Genomic DNA, 19462 nt, shown 5'->3' on the forward strand with positions numbered 1-19462 from the left:
AAATATGTACCTATCTATTTTTACCCGGCTGCAAGGAGAGGTATTGTTAATTATTTTAAAAGAACAAGTTAAGTACATGCACTTTGACTCATTTGATGTAGATATAAACAGCGCCATGCTATTGTGCATTCGTTACTCGTTCGATTTGCGTTATTGGCGATAATTTATTTTATAGTTTACGTCGGTAAACATATAAATAAACGAGCGCGCTTCATACCCTCCAAGTGGTCACGGGTAGGTATTGTTAGGCGAGAGCCGTCAACAACCTGCGTCCCTTGATTAATCTAGTGGTATCTCACGATAAGGCTAGCGGGGGACGCTGTACCGCGAGGGGCCTGAGCTGCGTCGCACGGGGAAGTTTGGTTTGCTCATTATCGGCGAGCGTAAAGCGATAATCCTCGTGTGCGGGCGCCGGCGCCGCGTCAGTGCGGCCGCGTTGCCCCTACCCGCCGCGCCCGCGCGCGCGCCGACTTTGCGAAACGATCAATAAGGAACAATGAAACGGCAGGGCGGTCGCGACCGGCCCTCGAGCGCCTCCTGACCCGCGAGTGTGTGCCACAAGTGGAATGTCATCGCCGGGGTTCAGCTTCCCGCCGGAAAGCTACTCGGCTGTTTACGTCGATGGAAAGAGTAATGCTAACGTGAGTAGTTACCGGCGGCGAGCGGCGACTGGCGCACTATCTGCGCCCGCGCGGGCAAGGTCGCGGCGCCGCGGCCGCGCACCACCGCAGTGCATTCAACTCGATCGGGATCAATATTTACGCGATTAATACCGACCGGCGCTTGTATGCCGTCCTTAGCTGCTTGTCCACTTGCGATGCCTTTCGATCCGATATACCTACTCGCTATTCTAATTAGTATTAAGTACTAATTAGTATTCTAATCGTAAAAAACAGAAACGTGTTCAAAAAAAACCTTGGCAAGTACTGAGGCACCGACTTCTAACTAGTACTTAAGTACCTAGATTAAGGTTAAATAGGAGAAAAAGGTTTATAATTTTTGGTCCTGTGCGTTGTATTTTGACTATTTTTTCTTTTTCTGTTTTTTCGGCGGTTTCATTTTTTTGTTAAAAAGTTTTTATTTTATACTTTTTTCCCACCCTTGGGGTATTTTTTTTCCAAATTTATATAATACCAACTTCAAGGTATACCCTATCCAATAACAATAAAAAAGGATCATGAAAATCGGACTACTCTGTAAAATGTTATGCCTGGTCATACATTACCTGAACAATCAATCATCCCCTGTTTTCCTACTCTTAGGGTAGGAATATAAATCGGACTACCTACTCTGTAAAGAGTTATGCGTGGTCAATTGGTCATACATAAAAAAAATATACGCGTCGACTTGAGAACCTCCTCTGTTTTTTTTCGTCGGTTAAAAACACCTGTATTATGTTGCTTCTTATTATGTAAATACTAATAGTTATGAGGGCCAGAAGTCTAACAATTTTGCTTACATTTTTTTCATAAATTTCTACGTAGTTTATACAAGTATTTCCGTCAATATTTTTCTATAAATAAGTATTACTTATTGTCTTTTTACAAGCTTTTATTTAATTTCACCTGTCCCGTTGTCTGTCTGTCTGTCTTGCAAGTTAAATTCGACCAACTTCCAGTAGTGGGATTGACTTGAAATTTGGCATTCTTATGTAAATCACGTGACAATACAATAATCTAGTAGTGACATCCTGGTAGTCCAGCCAGGCTCGTCTGCGCAGGACAGAACTCTTTAACGGATAATAGCATCGAGTTGAAATTTGGTATGCAAATGTAGTTTGGGTGACAATGCAAGTACAGTCAACAAAAAGTACAGTTAGGTTATTTACATAGGTAAATAATTGAAACTGATGACGCGACATAACTTACACGGCTTGCCATTCACGATGAAGCTTGATAACTTGTAGGTATAATTTTATGTTGGTATGGCTAGGTTGCCGACCACATGCTTGACTAGCATTTTAGGGACAAAAAATAAGGCTTGATTTGTTGCGTGTCTTACAATAATCCGATTAAAGTAAGGCGTGCTCGTTTAGCGTATAGAGCACGCACCTCGGCCGGGAGCCACATCTGCTTTGTTCTTTTGTTTGGCCAAGGTTAAGTATCTGTACTTCGGATATGTTATTTTATGGCTCAAGTATTACGCTAAGTTTTTCGTAGGAAATTTGTCGAGGACCATTTAGTGAATTGCTCGCACTAGCGTGCTAATAGGGGGTTTTTGTTTATCTTGCTTAAAGCAATTTTGTAACTGTCTACCGAAACGGCGAGTCCAATGTCACATAAATATAAGAGCTGTAGATTTTCATGGAGCCATGTTATATTTAACTATTTAAGGTTGTGGAAATTTAAAGACAGGACCTAAATTAATTTAATGTACTTAGTAAGGTGCCTTAGTTAGGTGCCATGAAACTCAGCTCTTAAGCCTTAAGTATCTAACGGCCTTCTATCGAGTTACAACAACAATTAATATGTGTTGTATTTCCAACCAAAATAATATGTAAGTACCTACCTATCTAATAATAAATATACATTCTGCTTAGTTAATATCTAATAAGTATATTTAGTAAAACTGTTATTTAAATGCTGTTTGAAATTTATAATGGATTTAGGTAAATTAACAACGTAAGTAATCATATAAGCAAGATCATGTACCTAGCGAGATCATGATCATGTAGCAAGATAATTATTAAATCTGTTCTTGATTAAGTACTATTTCTTTCATTGGTGTTAAATCAGGTACCTACCCTAGAGTGAGAAGTACGTAAGTACTTAATCCGCTGAGTCCAATTCTTCATCACAAATGCTCCTCATCGTGAATATTGCAAGCGCTTGTCAATTCAGATGGGCTGTTCTCATAGTAAACTTTGTACACCTACCTACATAAAGTCACAGTACCTATAGAATTCCAAGAATATTTTTTTGCTGTAGCGTTTTCGCTTCTTTTAATTCTGTCCCTAATTTATCCGTGTCGACTTCATCGTTTTTAATGTAGCTTGCAGTAATTCAGTTTTTCTTTCCATTTTCTGGTTTGATTTTGCTACAATGTCCACACGTAAACACAATGCGTCCATTTCATAGCTTGCAAGTGTAAGTTCGAGATGTGATAATGAGTTGAAATAAGACGATCTTTACTTTGAAGGGAAGTTGCATTATCTATAGCGTTCTGACCACAAATTGAGGTATTATTTAATGGCCTTTGAAAGCTGATTCAGTTAATAATTTGAAAAATGTAGATGGAAATAAATCATCAATGTTTTTAAATCGTAGTATTTACCGCCCACCCGGTATATAATGTATTTTTTATAGCTTCCGAAGTTTTAATTACTCTCTCTCGTAAGTTATTATACATTTGCTAATAGTTCATTTGGAAAATCTTTTTAAAACAAGGGTGCGGTTAATAGATCACTAGATCGCAATATTTTCATAAGTGATTTAACTTTAACTTCATCAGCTTTGACATTTTCTGAAGTGCGTATGTCGTCTATTAAATAAAACCAAACCGTTGTCAATACAATTTTGCAAATAGTATTTTTCATACGTTGCGACGCCGTCTGCTACCGTCCCTAAGCCCTCGAGGCTCCTGTCTTCCATTGGGATCGGGTCTTTCAGTATCGCAATCATCAAGTTTTTGAATTATTTTGTAACAACCTCGCCAGTCAAACGTTCGTTTTATGGAAGTTGGGACTTACCACGTCGTTCATGAGATGGGATACTTAAATGTTTTGGAAATGTAGACGGTTTCAGGTCACTGGACACGTAAAAGATGCTAGTCCCATACTTTTTTGGTTTTCCTGGTTAATTCGACTTATCATGTGCGTAGGTACGCAATCTGTTGTATTTAACTTCGTCTTCTAAGATTTTCTCATAGTCCGCAAAGTAATAATCGTAGCTAGGCAGAAGTGACTTTATGTAATCATATTTTTTGTTTGCGTCCGTTTTTCGGTGGAAAGTAATAATTTAATCGAATTTAACCAAAATTCAGGATCACTACTTAAAAAACTGGGTACCTACCTAGTTCGATTTCTTCAGAATTTCAGATGCCATTTTTGATTGTTCGTACCTATACCTACTGTTTCATTTCACAAAAGTCCAACCTTGTTAGAAAAATAATCCCATATTCCACTTATATTATGTATATTACAAATGCAAAAGTTTGTAAGTCTGTTTGTTTGTTTGTTACTTCATCACGTCTAAACCGTTGAACCGATTTAGATGAAATTCGGTACATTGATAGTTTCGAGTCTCGGGGCAGGACAATAGGATAGTTTTTATCCCGAAAAATTGCATAGTTCCTTTTGGATAGCGATAACCGAAGTCTACGCAGACGGAGTCGCGGTTAACGGTTAGTCTGATAGTAATTTAATAACAGGGACAGAGTTATTAAATCTGTCAGTTGAATGAAATTTTGACGCGGCTGCGTTATTTGCAGCCTACCCGAAAATACGAACCAATCTACATCCTTTATAATACGGGTAGAAATTACATAAAGATTTTTCCATTTCAATTTTGCTATTCGCCCAAGGCACAAATTATTTAGAAAGGGCGGTAATCTGTGGCCCAAGCCTAGTATAGATAGTGCCTAATTAAATATTAGGACAATTTCGCCAGTGTAAGGTAAACTCTCTTTGAGAGGGACGTTGTACGGTGATTGTAGTTTTTGCAACTTGATAGTAAAATTCCAGAAACCACGTGGAGACAACTTGCGCATTAAAAAATGACAGACACGAGAGCAATATAGAATTTTGTGATCACTGTTCACTGTTAAGGATAATCGCCGCACAGTGGGGTATTTGACCAAAAAAGTCGCTCAAAATTATTTTTGACTTTAATCAGTTTTCTTTTCATTTTAATAGAACTAACAACGATAAAAAATTGTTTTGGAGACAACTTTACAAAACTTAAGCGGGAGAAACTGAAAAAAAAAAAAAACTATTATTTATAAATCAGCTTGTTTATTGTTATTAGTGAGTTTTGTTTGACAAAACAACCAACATTAATTCCACCGCTCTTCATCTGACTCCTCAACACACTCAACCATGTCCTCTTCCTCCTGGTTATCTACTTCATACGGCATTAACATATCTCTTGTTTCAAGTTTAAAAGGTTTAGATTTTTTTGGATTTTTGGGCCTAATGCTGCTCATAAATGGGTCAGATGTTAATAATAATCTGTTTATAACGTCCATATTGCAATCGACTCGACTAAATTTTCTAGAGAATTGATCTCTAAACTGCCGAAAATGTCTGTTTCTTGCCTCTGCAGCTTCTTCTGACAGGCTTCCTATAGGCAGAATTGCATGTTGGATTACGATTGGCCCGTGTACTAATATTTTGTGCACTGTGGGTGACATAGGGTGCCACGGATACAGCTGAATGTAGAGCTTTGCTGTCTCCTGGCAATACGTAGCAAATTTATCTACATTGATTTTGTGCCCGCTTGATATTACCTCCAAAATAGTTGCAAAACGGTCAATTAAAGTTTTGTCTATTCCGGTAATATTTGCGGATGTTTCTGCATTATTAAAAAACCTTCTACTTGTGTTTCCATCATTACTGTTTCCGTAATTTACTGTAGGTACGTCCACTATTAGACCAAGCTTAGTTTTGAATCCATCTTGGATTTGTGCTTTTCTCTCTTTAACAATATCTTTCTCAGCTTGAGATCTCACTTGCCATTTTTTTATAGTATTTTTATATGAAATGTGTAGTAAAGTTTCAAAAAATCTGATTCGGGCATGTAAAATTGATAATCCAAACTTTACATTTTCTGGATCTGTTGCAGTTTTCTCCATTTTTTCCAAATCGTTGAATTGCTTGGAAGTTGCTTTACATATATAGCATCGCATGGTAGATAACGTATTGGTTGCGGCATTGCACACTTTGCCGTCTACCATGGTAAACAACAATTTATGGTATACTTTCACCTCGCAAGTCTGGAATGTTATCCTGCTGGCCGTCAAATGTTTTATTTGCTCATTATGATAACTGATTTCTTCAGTTATTACGTCCTTACTTTCATGTATAAACCTGATTCGCATTGGCCGGCAGTAGCGGGGGGAAGAGGGCGTTGGATTGTTCCAAATAATTTTATTATTGCTTTTACAAATCAACCGCAAAGGTACCAGTGAAGACTGGAAAATGTTTGCATCCGAGTCAGTGTTGTTAGCAAACTTTTGTTTATATTGCGCCTGCTGTGAACCATCACATCCCCATTTGTAAGTAAGTTCGAGGTTCGCCATTTCTTCTGTAGTAAGTTTTTTTAACACTTCTTCAAGGTATAAAATTAACCGTTGAGCAGTGTGATCCAATAAAGCCTGTAATGTGATTTCCGCACAGGTTTCAGTAACACGGTAAGCACCAACGTCTGGGTAGCATGATTGTTTTTCTTTCTTAAGTATAGAATAGCAAGGGTATAGTTTTTTTGAGCTTTCTCTTATTATTTCGTACTGTTTACGTGTCAGCGATGCTTCTACGAACATGGACAACGCTTCTGTTGGCGTTAATTGTGTATTTCTTTTTTCAGGGGTGTGGCTTTTCCGAAATGCCTGTCGGTATTTATAACCACGTGTTGGAGATGACATAACATCTTTTACCACATGTGCTGCATCGACATTTCCTTTTTCACGAAGGGCCATTTGGCCAGCGTAAATTAAAGATTCTGCCTCATTTTCACTGCGTAGATGGGTTGTCTTACGACGTTTACTACATTCTGCTAAATCTTCAAAAACTTTATGTGGCCGACCAACCAAATGTTTATTCGTGACATTTTTAGGTATTTCGAGCGTGCCTTGTAACCACTTTTGGTATTTTTTTAAAAACACGGTCTCTGTTCGTTTAGCTGTCTGCCATTTTGACTTCATTTCAGCCTTAAGATGCGAAAATGTATGTATAAACTTATTTTTTTGATCGATCGGGAAAGAAGCATCGCTTATTAGTTCTTGCTCCACTAGATCCAACTTTTTTCCAAAGTCTTTCTCTTCATAACCTTTCGTCTTTTGAAAAACATACTGTCGTGTCACAATCTTCACACCAGAGCAACCTAGGACGAAGAAATACAAAGATTATTTAAAGTGACCGAAAAACCAAAGTTTGTTTTGCTTTAACACAAATTCAGTTATGTTACGAGATTCATATTTTTGGCACTTTCTGGCAGCTAATTATTTTATATACTTCTGATATACATATCAAAGCATTAGATGATAAAGAAATTAGACTTCGGACAGGCCCGGAAACATAACAAAAAGTCTTTGAATTAAGAAAACACAAAATAAAATATGATTACTTTAGTTCATCTAACTAAAAACAGTATAAATAATAGAAAACTATATATATATTTTGGAAATGAAACGTAATTGCAATTCTACAAACCTGGTTCTACAGTATCCATTACTGCAATTTACCACAATTAACGTAACTTAATTGTAAAACACTTAGTTTCCACAACCGTTGACTCTAATTTCACTTCGGGTTAGTACGTGCGATCAGACATGAGTTTGAAAGACTACTGACGTGCGTAGCGAACCTTATCGGTAACAACAGAAAAAATGCAGACTATTGTTCCTTAGACCCTTATCTTTAGCCAGATAGCAGCCGCTACCTGCAATTCGATACTTCGTAAATTCGACTTTTGAGCGCATTTTAGAGCCAAATACTCCACTGTGCGCCGCATAAAACACTATCAAAATTAGTCTACATCCGTCATGTTCGAATGCTACAAATCGAATCCCACGAGAGTTGAATTGAATGATTACACACACAGCTACAACATGTCGTGTACTGACAGCAGGATTTTAACATTTAAGTACTCATTCATTTCATTTAATTCATTCTCCTTTTGTGCAATCAGTTCTTTTTGTAGCAGTGTGTGTAATCATTCACTTTAACTCTCGTGGCACTATCTATATCCGCGAGTAACAGGAATAGGAATTACAATATTGGGAAGGTCACCGTATGCAGAGTTAGATATGTGTCGTTAATGAGAAGGTATGAGATGCGTAAGGTATGGTGTCAAACTAACGAAGTATTTATTGCCAATTGGTAGTTAAAATTTGTACGGAGCCCTCAGAGCGCGAGTCCGACTCGCACTTGGCTGTCTTTTCTATTGTAATGTGTCTAATTGTCGGTGTATTGGCAGGGTGTGCCCGGAACGCCGGCGCATGCGCGCAGCCCCAATGACTCGGGCACGGAGCCCGGTTCGCCGCACTCCCGCGCAGGACCCAGCAAGTCGCTGTTCGGATGCTTCTACTGCGCGGTAAGTATCTACCTACGATGAGGAGTGAAGATGTTTTTTGGGTTGTTTTGCCTTAATAATAGTAACTTCATTTTTAACACAGACGAGACATGAATGTAGTTTTTTTTTACTTTAAGGGCCAAAGACACTAGGCCCTTGCATTTATATACTTGATTTACTTTTTTGGTATATTTTGATCGCTCTGATTTTAGTAGTGCTCGCGCCGAAACTGATTTGCGACTTGACGAGTGACAATTCACACATACCAACTCGAAACGTGTATAGATGCACTAACATTTTTTATAACAGTTTTTAAATAACAACGGTTAATTATATCAGACTCAGACATACTTTCGATAGCATTGGTTTCAAATTGTTATAACATGCGCCTCCCCGTGCCTGTTAAAATAAAATTATAAGGAACTGTGTGGTAGTAAAGTAAACCTCGTACTGGTTAACCCTCAAAATCAATCCGGCAAGCAGCATTGTTAATGAAAATTGAATTGCGGCAAATGTAAAGCTCGATCATACACATTCAGAACATTGTAAACAATTATAAAGGAGGGGACAAAATAACAAAAGAAGAACTTGAAACATTCCTCACCAATCAATGCCCGTGATTATGAGTGTTAATGATTAATCATTTGTAGGCATTGCATTTTTTTAATCTAATTTGACTCTTTGATTTTGAATAAACCCGTCAGTGAAATGCAAATATAGCCAGAAAAAAAGCTTGCATAAAACAATAACTTATTATGTTACCTAAGTATGTATGTATGTGTAGTAAATTTAAAACTGATGATGATGATTCTTCGATTCAAATCAATTCATTGGCTTCAAAACTAAGAACGCATTTTAAACTGATGACGACATAAATATTATAATTTCCTGTTTTGTTCATATGCAATGCAACAAACGGTTAAGTAAATATGGAACAAGAGTGTTTGTTATATACCTAATCTACAAGGGTTCTTAAAATTAATTTGAAATATTCCAGCAGGTGGTTGTGCCCGAATAACCCCTGTAAGGTTTATCATTGCAATTTTTGACTCACAATATTTAGTTCCGCAATTGATACGGTTCACTTTGAATATCGATCAATCTATTCGTTCACTCTATATATATAATAAATAAATAAATATCTATATATATAATAAATAAATAAATATCACGGGACAATTCACACCAATTGACCTAGTCCCAAAGTAAGCTATGTATGTGTATTTGCAGGGGTGTTCAGTGAAACTGACCCAACCATCGGATGAAATTTGAGAGAAACCTTGTGTACCTTACCTACTCATCGACGTATTGCATTGCCTAATGGTTACCTAAATTGTTTGAAAAATCTTTTCATCAGATTTTATTGGCTATTTCATTTTATGTACTTAAAAGATATTAAGTAATGTCCAAAGCCCAGGACGTATAGGTACATATATTTTTGGATTGTTGGAGTAGGTGTGAGTATTGCACGCATTTCATTGTATACTAAGGTACCTAATTAAAACTCGCTTCTTCCCAAGAGTGCATAGTTTGAGCTTTGCTCGGGCTAAAATTCGGTAACCAGCGTTTTCCCAGCGTTTTTCATCGAAATCGTTTGAGCCGTTTCCGAGATCCCCGAAATATATATACATATATACAAGAATTGCTCGTTTAAAGGTATAAGATTCATTATGACTCTTGTTTAGATTATTATAGATCCTACACGTTTCCTGTAACTTTGTTGTTAAGTAGGAGACTACGTTTATTGTGATCATGAATACATTATTTATAAGTTGTCGCGTATCTTTTCAGATCCCGAAACGAATCAAAGTCATCCGTAAAAACAAAAATGAGGCAAAAAATAAGGTAATTGCAGTTAATTATTGAAATAGATCCGTTTTACTAACGGCACTTTTTTAATTGTTCCGAGTCCATTGCTTAGTCGCGACTTGATTCAAGGAACATGAATTATATATTATAATTAGGCAAATATTTGCAAGTACTTGTTTAAAAATCAATGAATCACGTTGGGCCGTGGCTTGTGCCTGTTTGTTAGACTGCGTATGTAATGAACTAGCACTTGGACTGGCATTGTGTAAATATCTACAAAAATGTTGGGATTTCCCACAAATACCAATATTTGTCGCTTGTATGGACGATGATACTAAGTCGTTCTAAAGCACGTCAGTCACATATAGATAAGATATAACAATGTGTTTATTATTAACAAAAGCCTCAGTTCCTCCTACTGATTTTTAAAGTCAGAACCTCTGAAAAGTCTGAAAATCTCATTTTTTTTATGCCTGTATGTCCCCATACTGCGTACATTTTGCTTAGGAGCTAGGCTCTGCTAACACAGGATATTCACAGACACAAACTTGTACGGAACTCTCGATGCGTGAGTCCGTCTCTCACATGGCCGGTTTTATCTTTTAATTAAATATAAATTAAGTCAAAAAGTCAAGTTGACTTTGACTTTGACATCCAAACATCGTCACAAACTTTCGCACTTATTATAATATCAGTAGGACGGATAGGATTAGTAGGATCTACCTGTCTGTAGTGACAGTGATCTCAATCAAGTCAGATCAGATTTTTAAATTGGTAATCGGTACACTGCGTAAAGCGGGGGTCAACGCGCACAGCTTGATAAATATTTAGATATTTTCACACCTTTTTTAAGATTAATGTGCTGTTTTTATAATTCATAAGTTTCTGCACTGCATGTCTCTATACTCGTACCTGCCCACTTAAGACTTACCTTTTAAGTACCATCAGCCAAATAAGTGATCTATCAATTTTTAAACAAGTTCCTATCAAATGAATATGTCGCTAAAGTCGAACTTTCAAGTTGACAGACACGTCTATTGGCATTATTGGCCAATAGACGTGTCTGTCAACTTGAAAGTTATTTGGCTGATGGTACCTACGTACCTACCTACCTACCAAAACTGTTATAGCTTATCATATATTGCTAGGTATTAGTTTAGATTTGATTGAACAAAAACATTAACACCACACACACAACACACACAACACAACACCTAACAACTGGTAGCATGGTGTACGGTTGTGTCACTCTGAAGATGAGCTCTGGTTGAGTTCGAAACGCGTCAGTGTAGTGTGGTGGTGGTGATAGATGGGTTTGTGTGATTTGTGTGTGTTCTTACAGTGTGGAGGTGGAGGAACTGCATGAACACGCATATTTTGCATAAGCTTAGCTATCGTAAGGTCGCGGGTGAGCAAGGAAATTATTTTAGTTCATTGATATGGACCTCCGCAAAGTAACGCCTGATTCAATAAATTATTTAAAAACATTAAATTAAAAAAAAAAAACCCAGTCGGGCAGTCGCCAAAACTAAAAGGTAGAAAATAAGTCTAGTGGTCTAGAACTCTGTTAAGTAGCTAATTTAAAGTTCAGCAGTCGGGACCTATTACTAAGAGTTTTTGAGCGTCACGATTTAAATGGGTCCCGACTGTGTTGAACTTTAAATTAGCTACTTAACAGAGTTCTAGACCACTAGGCTTATTTTCTTCCTTTTAATTTTGGCAGTCGGGTTTTTTGATTTTTTTAATTTATTGTTTTATTTTGAACTTATTTGTTATTTATGTGAAAACGGTAGATTAAAAGTATTATAACCCATATTATATTTAGAATGGGTTAATTATTAGCTTTTGTTACAATACAAAATATTTTTTTTTCATTCTCCGCCATATTTTTTTTCGCAGACGCCATATTGATATATTTATATAGCCTATATATCACTCCGACAGTTATGACAAATCCAATGATACCTCATATGTTAAAATCCGTCTAGCGGTTTAGGCTGCTGCGAGGACCAAATAAATGGACATACATACCCACATACATACATACATACGTACATACATACATACATACATACTGTAGCAATCACGCTACAAACTTTTGTCTACGATTGTTGACGAGGCCTTCTTGGTTGTTTTTTGTAATCTGGCTGTACAATAATCTGGCTGGTTTGCGAATGTCATGTTTAAAAATCAAACTTTTAGATTGGTTCGCGAAGAAGGAGTTCTTGACAGATTATGAAATTGCTTTGTTATGACAAGAACTCTGAGTCAAAAGAGCTAATTTGCTTGAAAATAATAACTTATTTTTAAACTCAAAGACCAAACATATGATCTTTATTCGTAATTAAAAATTAAGGCGGTATTTTTCCGAACCGGGTAATTTTAACATCTCTATAGTTTTCCCATTTTTTCGGCTATGCAAATTTCTTATAAAACTTACTATTTTCAGTTTTCCGTTTTACCGGAATTCTACAGTTGATTTGTCCAGAATAATCGAATCCCAACTGGTTTTTAATTTGTGGACAATCACGCACACCAGCCACATTTCTATATTGTCGCCGGAAATTGGTAACGTAAAACCTATTCATTTATCTTTCTTTCCTGAGGGATCATACAAGCTTCCCTTGAGCAGACCCTCCTAGTGATATCATTTCTTGACTTTTACAAATAGAAGAGAAGAAGTGTGTTTGTTTTACCTTTTTTAACTGTGTTCCTTAGTTAATTTGTAGTTATAAGATCGGTTAATTACCAGTTTATTATAATAATTAATTTTAATTTTAACTTTTTTTCTGGCCAGTTTTAATTACTTATTTACCTGAAACTACCGTGAGACTCACTCATATTAAATATAATGACTCGGATAACTCACGTCTTAAATCACGCGCGTGCGCGGGTGCGCGTGTTGCAGCAGCCGCTGAGTCGCGTTGCTCCGAAGACGAAGGGCTACGGATTAGCCCGAAACATGTCGAGCTAAACTCGATTTAAGACGTGAGTTATCCGGGTCATTATATTTAATACTTATTTACCTCTTTTTTCAAAATTCTAAATTGAGCATTTACACGCTTTAATACTTTTGGCATACCTATTACTATAGACTCAATATCTATCAGGGATTGTTTTTAGTTTTTTTTGTTGTAAACATTAGGTTTTATTAAAAACAAATAAATAGTCGATCATATGCAAAAATAGTGTTACTCAATAAATTGTTTATTCTTTTCGGCAAATCTTTTATTTACAAATTAATTCGTAATTTTTGTAGTGCATCTTTCTCTTTTTTTGTGCTACAATACATACGCTCGAAAAACATAACCCTCCTTCGGGCAGTCGGGTAAAAATAATGAAAGAGAATAATCAATTTGCTTTTTAATTACGACACCAGACCTACGTCTGTAGGTATAGGTCGTCTTAAATCTTGCCCCATTCTGACAAAATTCCAAGCATGGGATAAAACAAATATCTAGTCAAAATACCACAAACGGGACTTATCACGCTATTATTACACAAGTAATATTTACCTCGACGTAGTAGTAGTAGAACATACAGTAGCAGTAGTAGTAGTAGTAGTAGTAGTAGTGTAGGGTAGTTCGAAGAACTCGCGCTGCTAGGCAGACTTGACACCCTACATTTCAGTCTACTCGTGACCACGGCAACTGTAACGTTGCCGAAACGTCGAGGTAAATATTACTTGTGTAATAATAGCGTGATAAGTCCCGTTTGTGGTATTTTGACTATGAGTGAGAATCACGAAAGTTTAAAACGTTATAAAACAAATATCTACTTTTTGCCGTTTGTACGTGATTTTGCAAAGTAAAAAACATGCAAATATTTATATAAATAAATCACATCTCTACCTAGTATATGTAAATTGACAGCAGTAAGAAATTTAATATTATTATAACTATAAAGTAAGAAAATTACTCAATAATAAGAGAAAAATTCTAACTTGATAATTATGTAATATTGTTTATTAGAATCATGACTTGCAGTGGAACAAATCCTAATCATCTACGTACATCGACAAGTGTTTGTTCGATATTTATAATTTGTTCAAAGACGACACGGAATTTCACATTTTTTTGGATTGTTTGATTATTTAAATGTAGGTAATTCCCAATTCCTGGTATGTATGTAGTAAATGAACTCTTCTTCGTTCTTTGACATATATATGAAAATGGTCGTTTCGAAAGGATAAGATAATGAGATAGAGCCACAGAACATTTGATGGTAGTTCCAACAGATTTTCTAGAAGGATTTGCGTTTCGTACCTGCAGACGGGCGGAGTTGATACCCTTCCTACCATAAGCTAACCACAGATTCCATACCCATCCACTCGAAGATCGTTCGTTGCCGAGTGAGTTCACAGAGTGACTAATAAGAACTACTTTCCAATGAGGCTATACTTGCCCATATTCGTAGGTGCCCAAAGACCCCGGCAATCCGGCATGCAGTAAGACGGGCACGTAATTTTGAACATCGAAAATTCAAAGATCGATAGTAAAACATCGACGACCAAAATATCTAAAATCAGAATGTCGAACGATCATAAGGACGAAATTAAAAATGTCAAAACGAAAGTATCTACATTATCGAATAGTACAGTCAAGGACTTTAATTCATGAGCCACCATGGAACATTTTCAAAGGAATAGTACATTGTGTCTTAAGGGCGGTAAATAAGGAACTACGAACGAGAGTTTATTAGAAGCCCGAAGTCGAAGACTGAGGGCTTTAATGAGTCGATGTTCGTAATTCTAGTACCGCCCGTGCGACATACAATGTTTTTCATCACATTTGCGAGTAAAATTTCGCCGCTCTCCCCCCCCCCCCCCGCAGCAAAATTTGTACGCGCAATGGCTCATTTACCGACCAAGTGTGATGAAAAAGTCTTTAATATTTGTTCGGTTATAGTTCATCATCATCATCATCATCATCTCAGCCGTAGGACGTCGACTTTTGGACATAGGCCTCCCTCATAGACCTCCAGTTGCTTCGGTTGGCAGCGGCTCGCATCCACCGTGAACCCGCGGCTTTAACCAGGTCAACCGTCCATCTCGTTGGTGGACGTCCTATACGCTGCGCTTGCCGATCCATCAAAGGCCATCTGTTCTCCGTGCTATATGGCCTGCCCATTACCACTTCAACGAGCTTATTCGCTTGGCAAGTCGGTGACCCTTGTTCTTCTACATATCTCCTCATTTCTGATTCGATCTCGTAGAGAAACCCTAAGCATACTTCTCTCCATAGCTCGCTGAGCATTATGTTCTAGACGGTCAAAGCGATTTGAGAGCTCGTGTTGAAAGCTATCGGGGTTTTCGATTTGAGCGAGGGTAGGTCGGAGCGTGGACTTTATCAGACGGGACCGCTCAATTTTAACATTTGGACCGGAATAACAACAAAAAACATAGAGCATACTATCTATTCAAATAGAATATAAATATGATAACCCAAGACAAATTTGTCCTTCTCCGTTGAGCCGGAAGCCAACCCTAAAAGAAGACTGAAAGGGCAAAGAAAAGAAGAAGATAGGTATTTTTACCAAGGAATAAATGAATAGGTAACATGGACGTTAATAAAATCAGAGACAAATCCAAGATAAGATCCTAATTTCTCCGTGTGCATGCATTGAATAAACGGAAGAGTGTTTTCGTCAAAATATGGCAGAGACCTACGGCAAAGAAAAAGAGAATCTTTACCAAGCAATGAATGTATAGGTATTAAATATGGAATTTTGAACATGATTTAAAAAAAAAATATATTTTTTTGATTTAATATTAAATATGGACGTTAAAATCAGAGACAGATCCAAGACAAGATCTCTTTTTCCGTTTGAATACCTAGAAAACCGGCCAAGAGCGTGTCGGACACGCCCAAAATAGGGTTCCGTAGCCATTACGAAAAAGTTAAGTAATATTTTTCTAAGGCTCGATTTTAATGAAAATTTGCACTTTAAGTATTCAACGATACCCCGCACTATAGGGTTGGATAAGAAAAAAAAAACACCCCCACTACGTCTATGGAAGGTACCCTGAGAATTTTTGTTTTTTAATTTTTTATTGTACTGTTTTGTCGGCATAGTTTACATATATATCCGTGCAAAATTACAGCTTTCTAGCATTGATAGTCCCTGAAACAAGCCGCGGACAGACAGACAGACAGACATGGTGAAATTAGAAGGGTTCCGTTTTAACCATTTTGGCTCCGGAACCCTAAAAAGGGAAGAGTGTTTTCGTATGCGCAGTCGATGGCCGCCACCGGTGAGTGACCGGACGCCCGTCGGGATGCCAGCCTCACGTGCCCGGCTCACTTTGCGGGCAAAATTATGTAGGTATGCCATCCGTCTAGCTTGGCTTGACTACTTTATCCTATAGCTTTGCTTATTTTTAGCAGTAGTAAAAGTCTAGATTTTTCAGCGTTTTACGCCATGTTTAAGAGCTCGTTCGCACTTAACGGATGTCGGGCCCGGATTTTAATGGGATATTCCAGTGGCAGAACATTTTATATGGAACTATTCAAACTTGCCCGACACGATTTTCTATAGAACTGACTGGCATCCGACACGAAACGGATCCGACACCGGACAAGTGGGAACAGGCTCCAAGCAAACTGAGATCAAGAATATAGTGTACTGTAGAGTTAGTCTATTATTGCTGCTTGATGTAAGGGTGGTTTTTGGCAGCCAGTATATTAGAAAGTTTTGCGATACATACTAAACAAATCTACATACTTACTTATCAACTACATCCTTGGGTGAAGGTGAACGTTATAAATGGGTAATGTTAAATAAATAAAGTAAATTTTATCGGAATTTCATACATCCAAACAATTTCTAGGTTATAATATTGTGTATGGCATCAGTAAAACTACTATAATCAAAACGTGACCTGTTGAGTAGACTACGTTATCATATATCATTTAAATTAAACATATATTAGTTAGTATATCCGATCAATCTGGTGATCTCTAAATATTCCCTGCAATGGGGCAACCGAGTGATGTTTTTGTGTTAAGGAATTAGTAAATATTTAGAAATTCGACTCTTGTTCAAAAATATGTAAGGATCAGACACAACCGTCGTACTGGGCACGTAATTAGATATCGAAAATTAATGTATATAAAGTTAAAAAGTCGACGGTCAAAATATCGAAAGTTAAAATATCAAACGATCTAAATATCTACTGTCATTATATATCGACGTCTGGAATTACTAAAACCGAAATATCGAATGGCTAAAATATTGAAAGTTTAAAATATCTACAACTGAATGATCGAAATATATATGTCAAAAAATATAGTTAAAAATTTCGAAAATTAAAGTACTTACCTAAGTATCGAAGGAATGCATAGAACTATCCTGGTATGTACCTACTCGCTAGCCGCTGCCGCGGCACGCTCATTTCGTTCGCTCGATTCGTGCTTGTTTTGGCCATAGATACCTAGTTGAATCTAACATGCTCCTCCTCGCTCCACTCGTCGTCACAAGATAAACTTTTCCTTTGAATTAATCAGACTTCAGTTTAAAATTCTAGGTAAGTACTTACTAAGTAATCTAACCTAAAAATTAGGTGCAACTATTCCATAATAGTACAGTAAAGGACTTGAATTCATGAGCCACCATGGAACCATTTCACAGTAATCGTCATAGTAACATCGCAACAAGGAAAATCGTAATGACTTGCACTATCACACTTGCTCGTAAACAGTGTCGAAACATGCAGGCTACCTTGGTTGCAACCCCCAAAATAAAACCCTCGACCTTAATGTGCGTGTCATGAAACCCGTGGTCGGTAAATGAGTCATTGCGCGTAAAAAAATTCTTTTCATGAAGCCTAAGGTCGGTAAATGAGTCCGTCCCCGTACTGATACTGCTGCGCCATGCGCGCGCTGCTGCAGGACCACATGCACATTGCACACGCACGCTGCGGCGCGCTAAGGGAGGGGGCTGCTAAGAGCGCAGCCTAAGGTATCGCCAATATTTGGAAGAATTTTACTTATTTTTTCTTTTAGAAATATAAAATTTTACTAGCAAATGTGATGAAAAACATTGTATGTCACATGGGCGGTACTAGAATTACGAACATCGACTCATTAAAGCCCTCAGTCTTCGACTTCGGGCTTCTAATAGTATCTCGTTCGTAATTCCTTATTTACCGCCCTTAAGACACAATGTACTATTCCTTTGAAAAGGTTCTATGGTGGCTCATGAATTAAAGTCCTTGACTGTACTATTCGATAATGTAGATACTTTCGTTTTGACATTTTTAATTTCGTCCTTATGATCGTTCGACATTCTGATTTTAGATATTTTGGTCGTCGATGTATAACTATCGATTTTTGAATTTTCGATGTTCAAAATTACGTGCCCGTCTTACTGCATGTCCGATTGCCGGGGTCTTTGGGCACCTACGAATATGGGTAAATATAGCCTCATTGGAAAGTATGTTATGTCACAACAATCATTAGGTGTTGGTACTTTCGTGTGAGTCTCTATCTCTATCGGTATCTGGCTTGTGGAGTCTTTGTAAAATGGAGGCTCTAATCTTAGGGCCATGTGTGCCCTTATGGCAGAAACGGTTACCGGCATAAAGGCGTGGGGTTGCATGCACGATTTATCCCTAGAACTGGTACCGTACACAATTAAGGGGGTGTTATATCCTTCTGCTTATACTAAACACTCGGTGACGGTCAATGGCGTTAGTTGTTGATGTTGCTTTATGTTATTCATAAAAAAAACATGTTATAACACTTTTAAGCTCTCATTTTTACAGGAATATTAAACAAAAATAAAATAAAAAAACTGACTGACTGACTATAACATTAAATTTATCTATTTAATATCAGCCATAAAATTGTATTAATTAATAAAAAATTGTAGACAAGTCATCAAGTTATTATTTTTTATAATTATATTTATAAAATTAACGATACAAAATGTCCAAAAATTTAAATCTTTTTGGAGACAGTTCATAAACATACATACATTTTATGTAGTTTATAAGAGTAACTGTACCTACTAACACGTTATTCTTTTTTATTTTTGTTATGCGTGTCGTTGTGTACCTATGAACTTTAAACGTTTGAGAATACCTAAATAACTTTTTATTTTTATGTTGCTAATAATAAAATAAAAAAAAATCATTCCATTAAGCATTCGAGCGCGTTTCTTCTGTATACAAATAGACAGCAACTAGCGACGGCGTTATTAAGCATGTTAAACGCGAAGTAGTCAATTTATATGCTCGCTGTATGTGGAGTAAGAGATAAGCAGGCTGAGGCAGCGTTGCCAGAGGTCAGTATTGACGTCAATGAGTCACGTGGGCAGGCTCCGGATAGGGCTGACGAACTAAGTTTCCTGCTCAGGGCCAATACATTGACACGTGTAAAAACTCAACAGTTCTGGTATAATTTTGTGTAAATTTTACACTTTTT

The 19462-nt window shown here is 37.1% G+C and overlaps 1 protein-coding gene across 2 annotated transcripts in view; it reads left to right on the forward strand.

Annotated features, from left to right (window-relative positions):
- The first annotated feature begins 234 nt into the window (after positions 1-234).
- Positions 235-19462, forward strand: part of IP3K1 (inositol-trisphosphate 3-kinase-like protein) — a 117819-nt gene continuing 98591 nt past the window's right edge. Inside the window, exons 1-3 of one of the 2 annotated variants that reach the window (XM_074087810.1) lie at positions 235-641; positions 8133-8249; positions 10020-10073. In XM_074087810.1, the coding sequence (XP_073943911.1) occupies positions 567-641; positions 8133-8249; positions 10020-10073 (246 nt within the window). In that variant the 5' untranslated portion in view covers positions 235-566. The remainder of the gene's footprint in view (positions 642-8132; positions 8250-10019; positions 10074-19462) is intronic. The other variant, XM_074087812.1, reaches the window with a different exon arrangement.

Source organism: Choristoneura fumiferana, chromosome 5, assembly GCF_025370935.1.
Source record: "Choristoneura fumiferana chromosome 5, NRCan_CFum_1, whole genome shotgun sequence".
NCBI classification, from domain to species: domain Eukaryota; kingdom Metazoa; phylum Arthropoda; class Insecta; order Lepidoptera; family Tortricidae; genus Choristoneura; species Choristoneura fumiferana.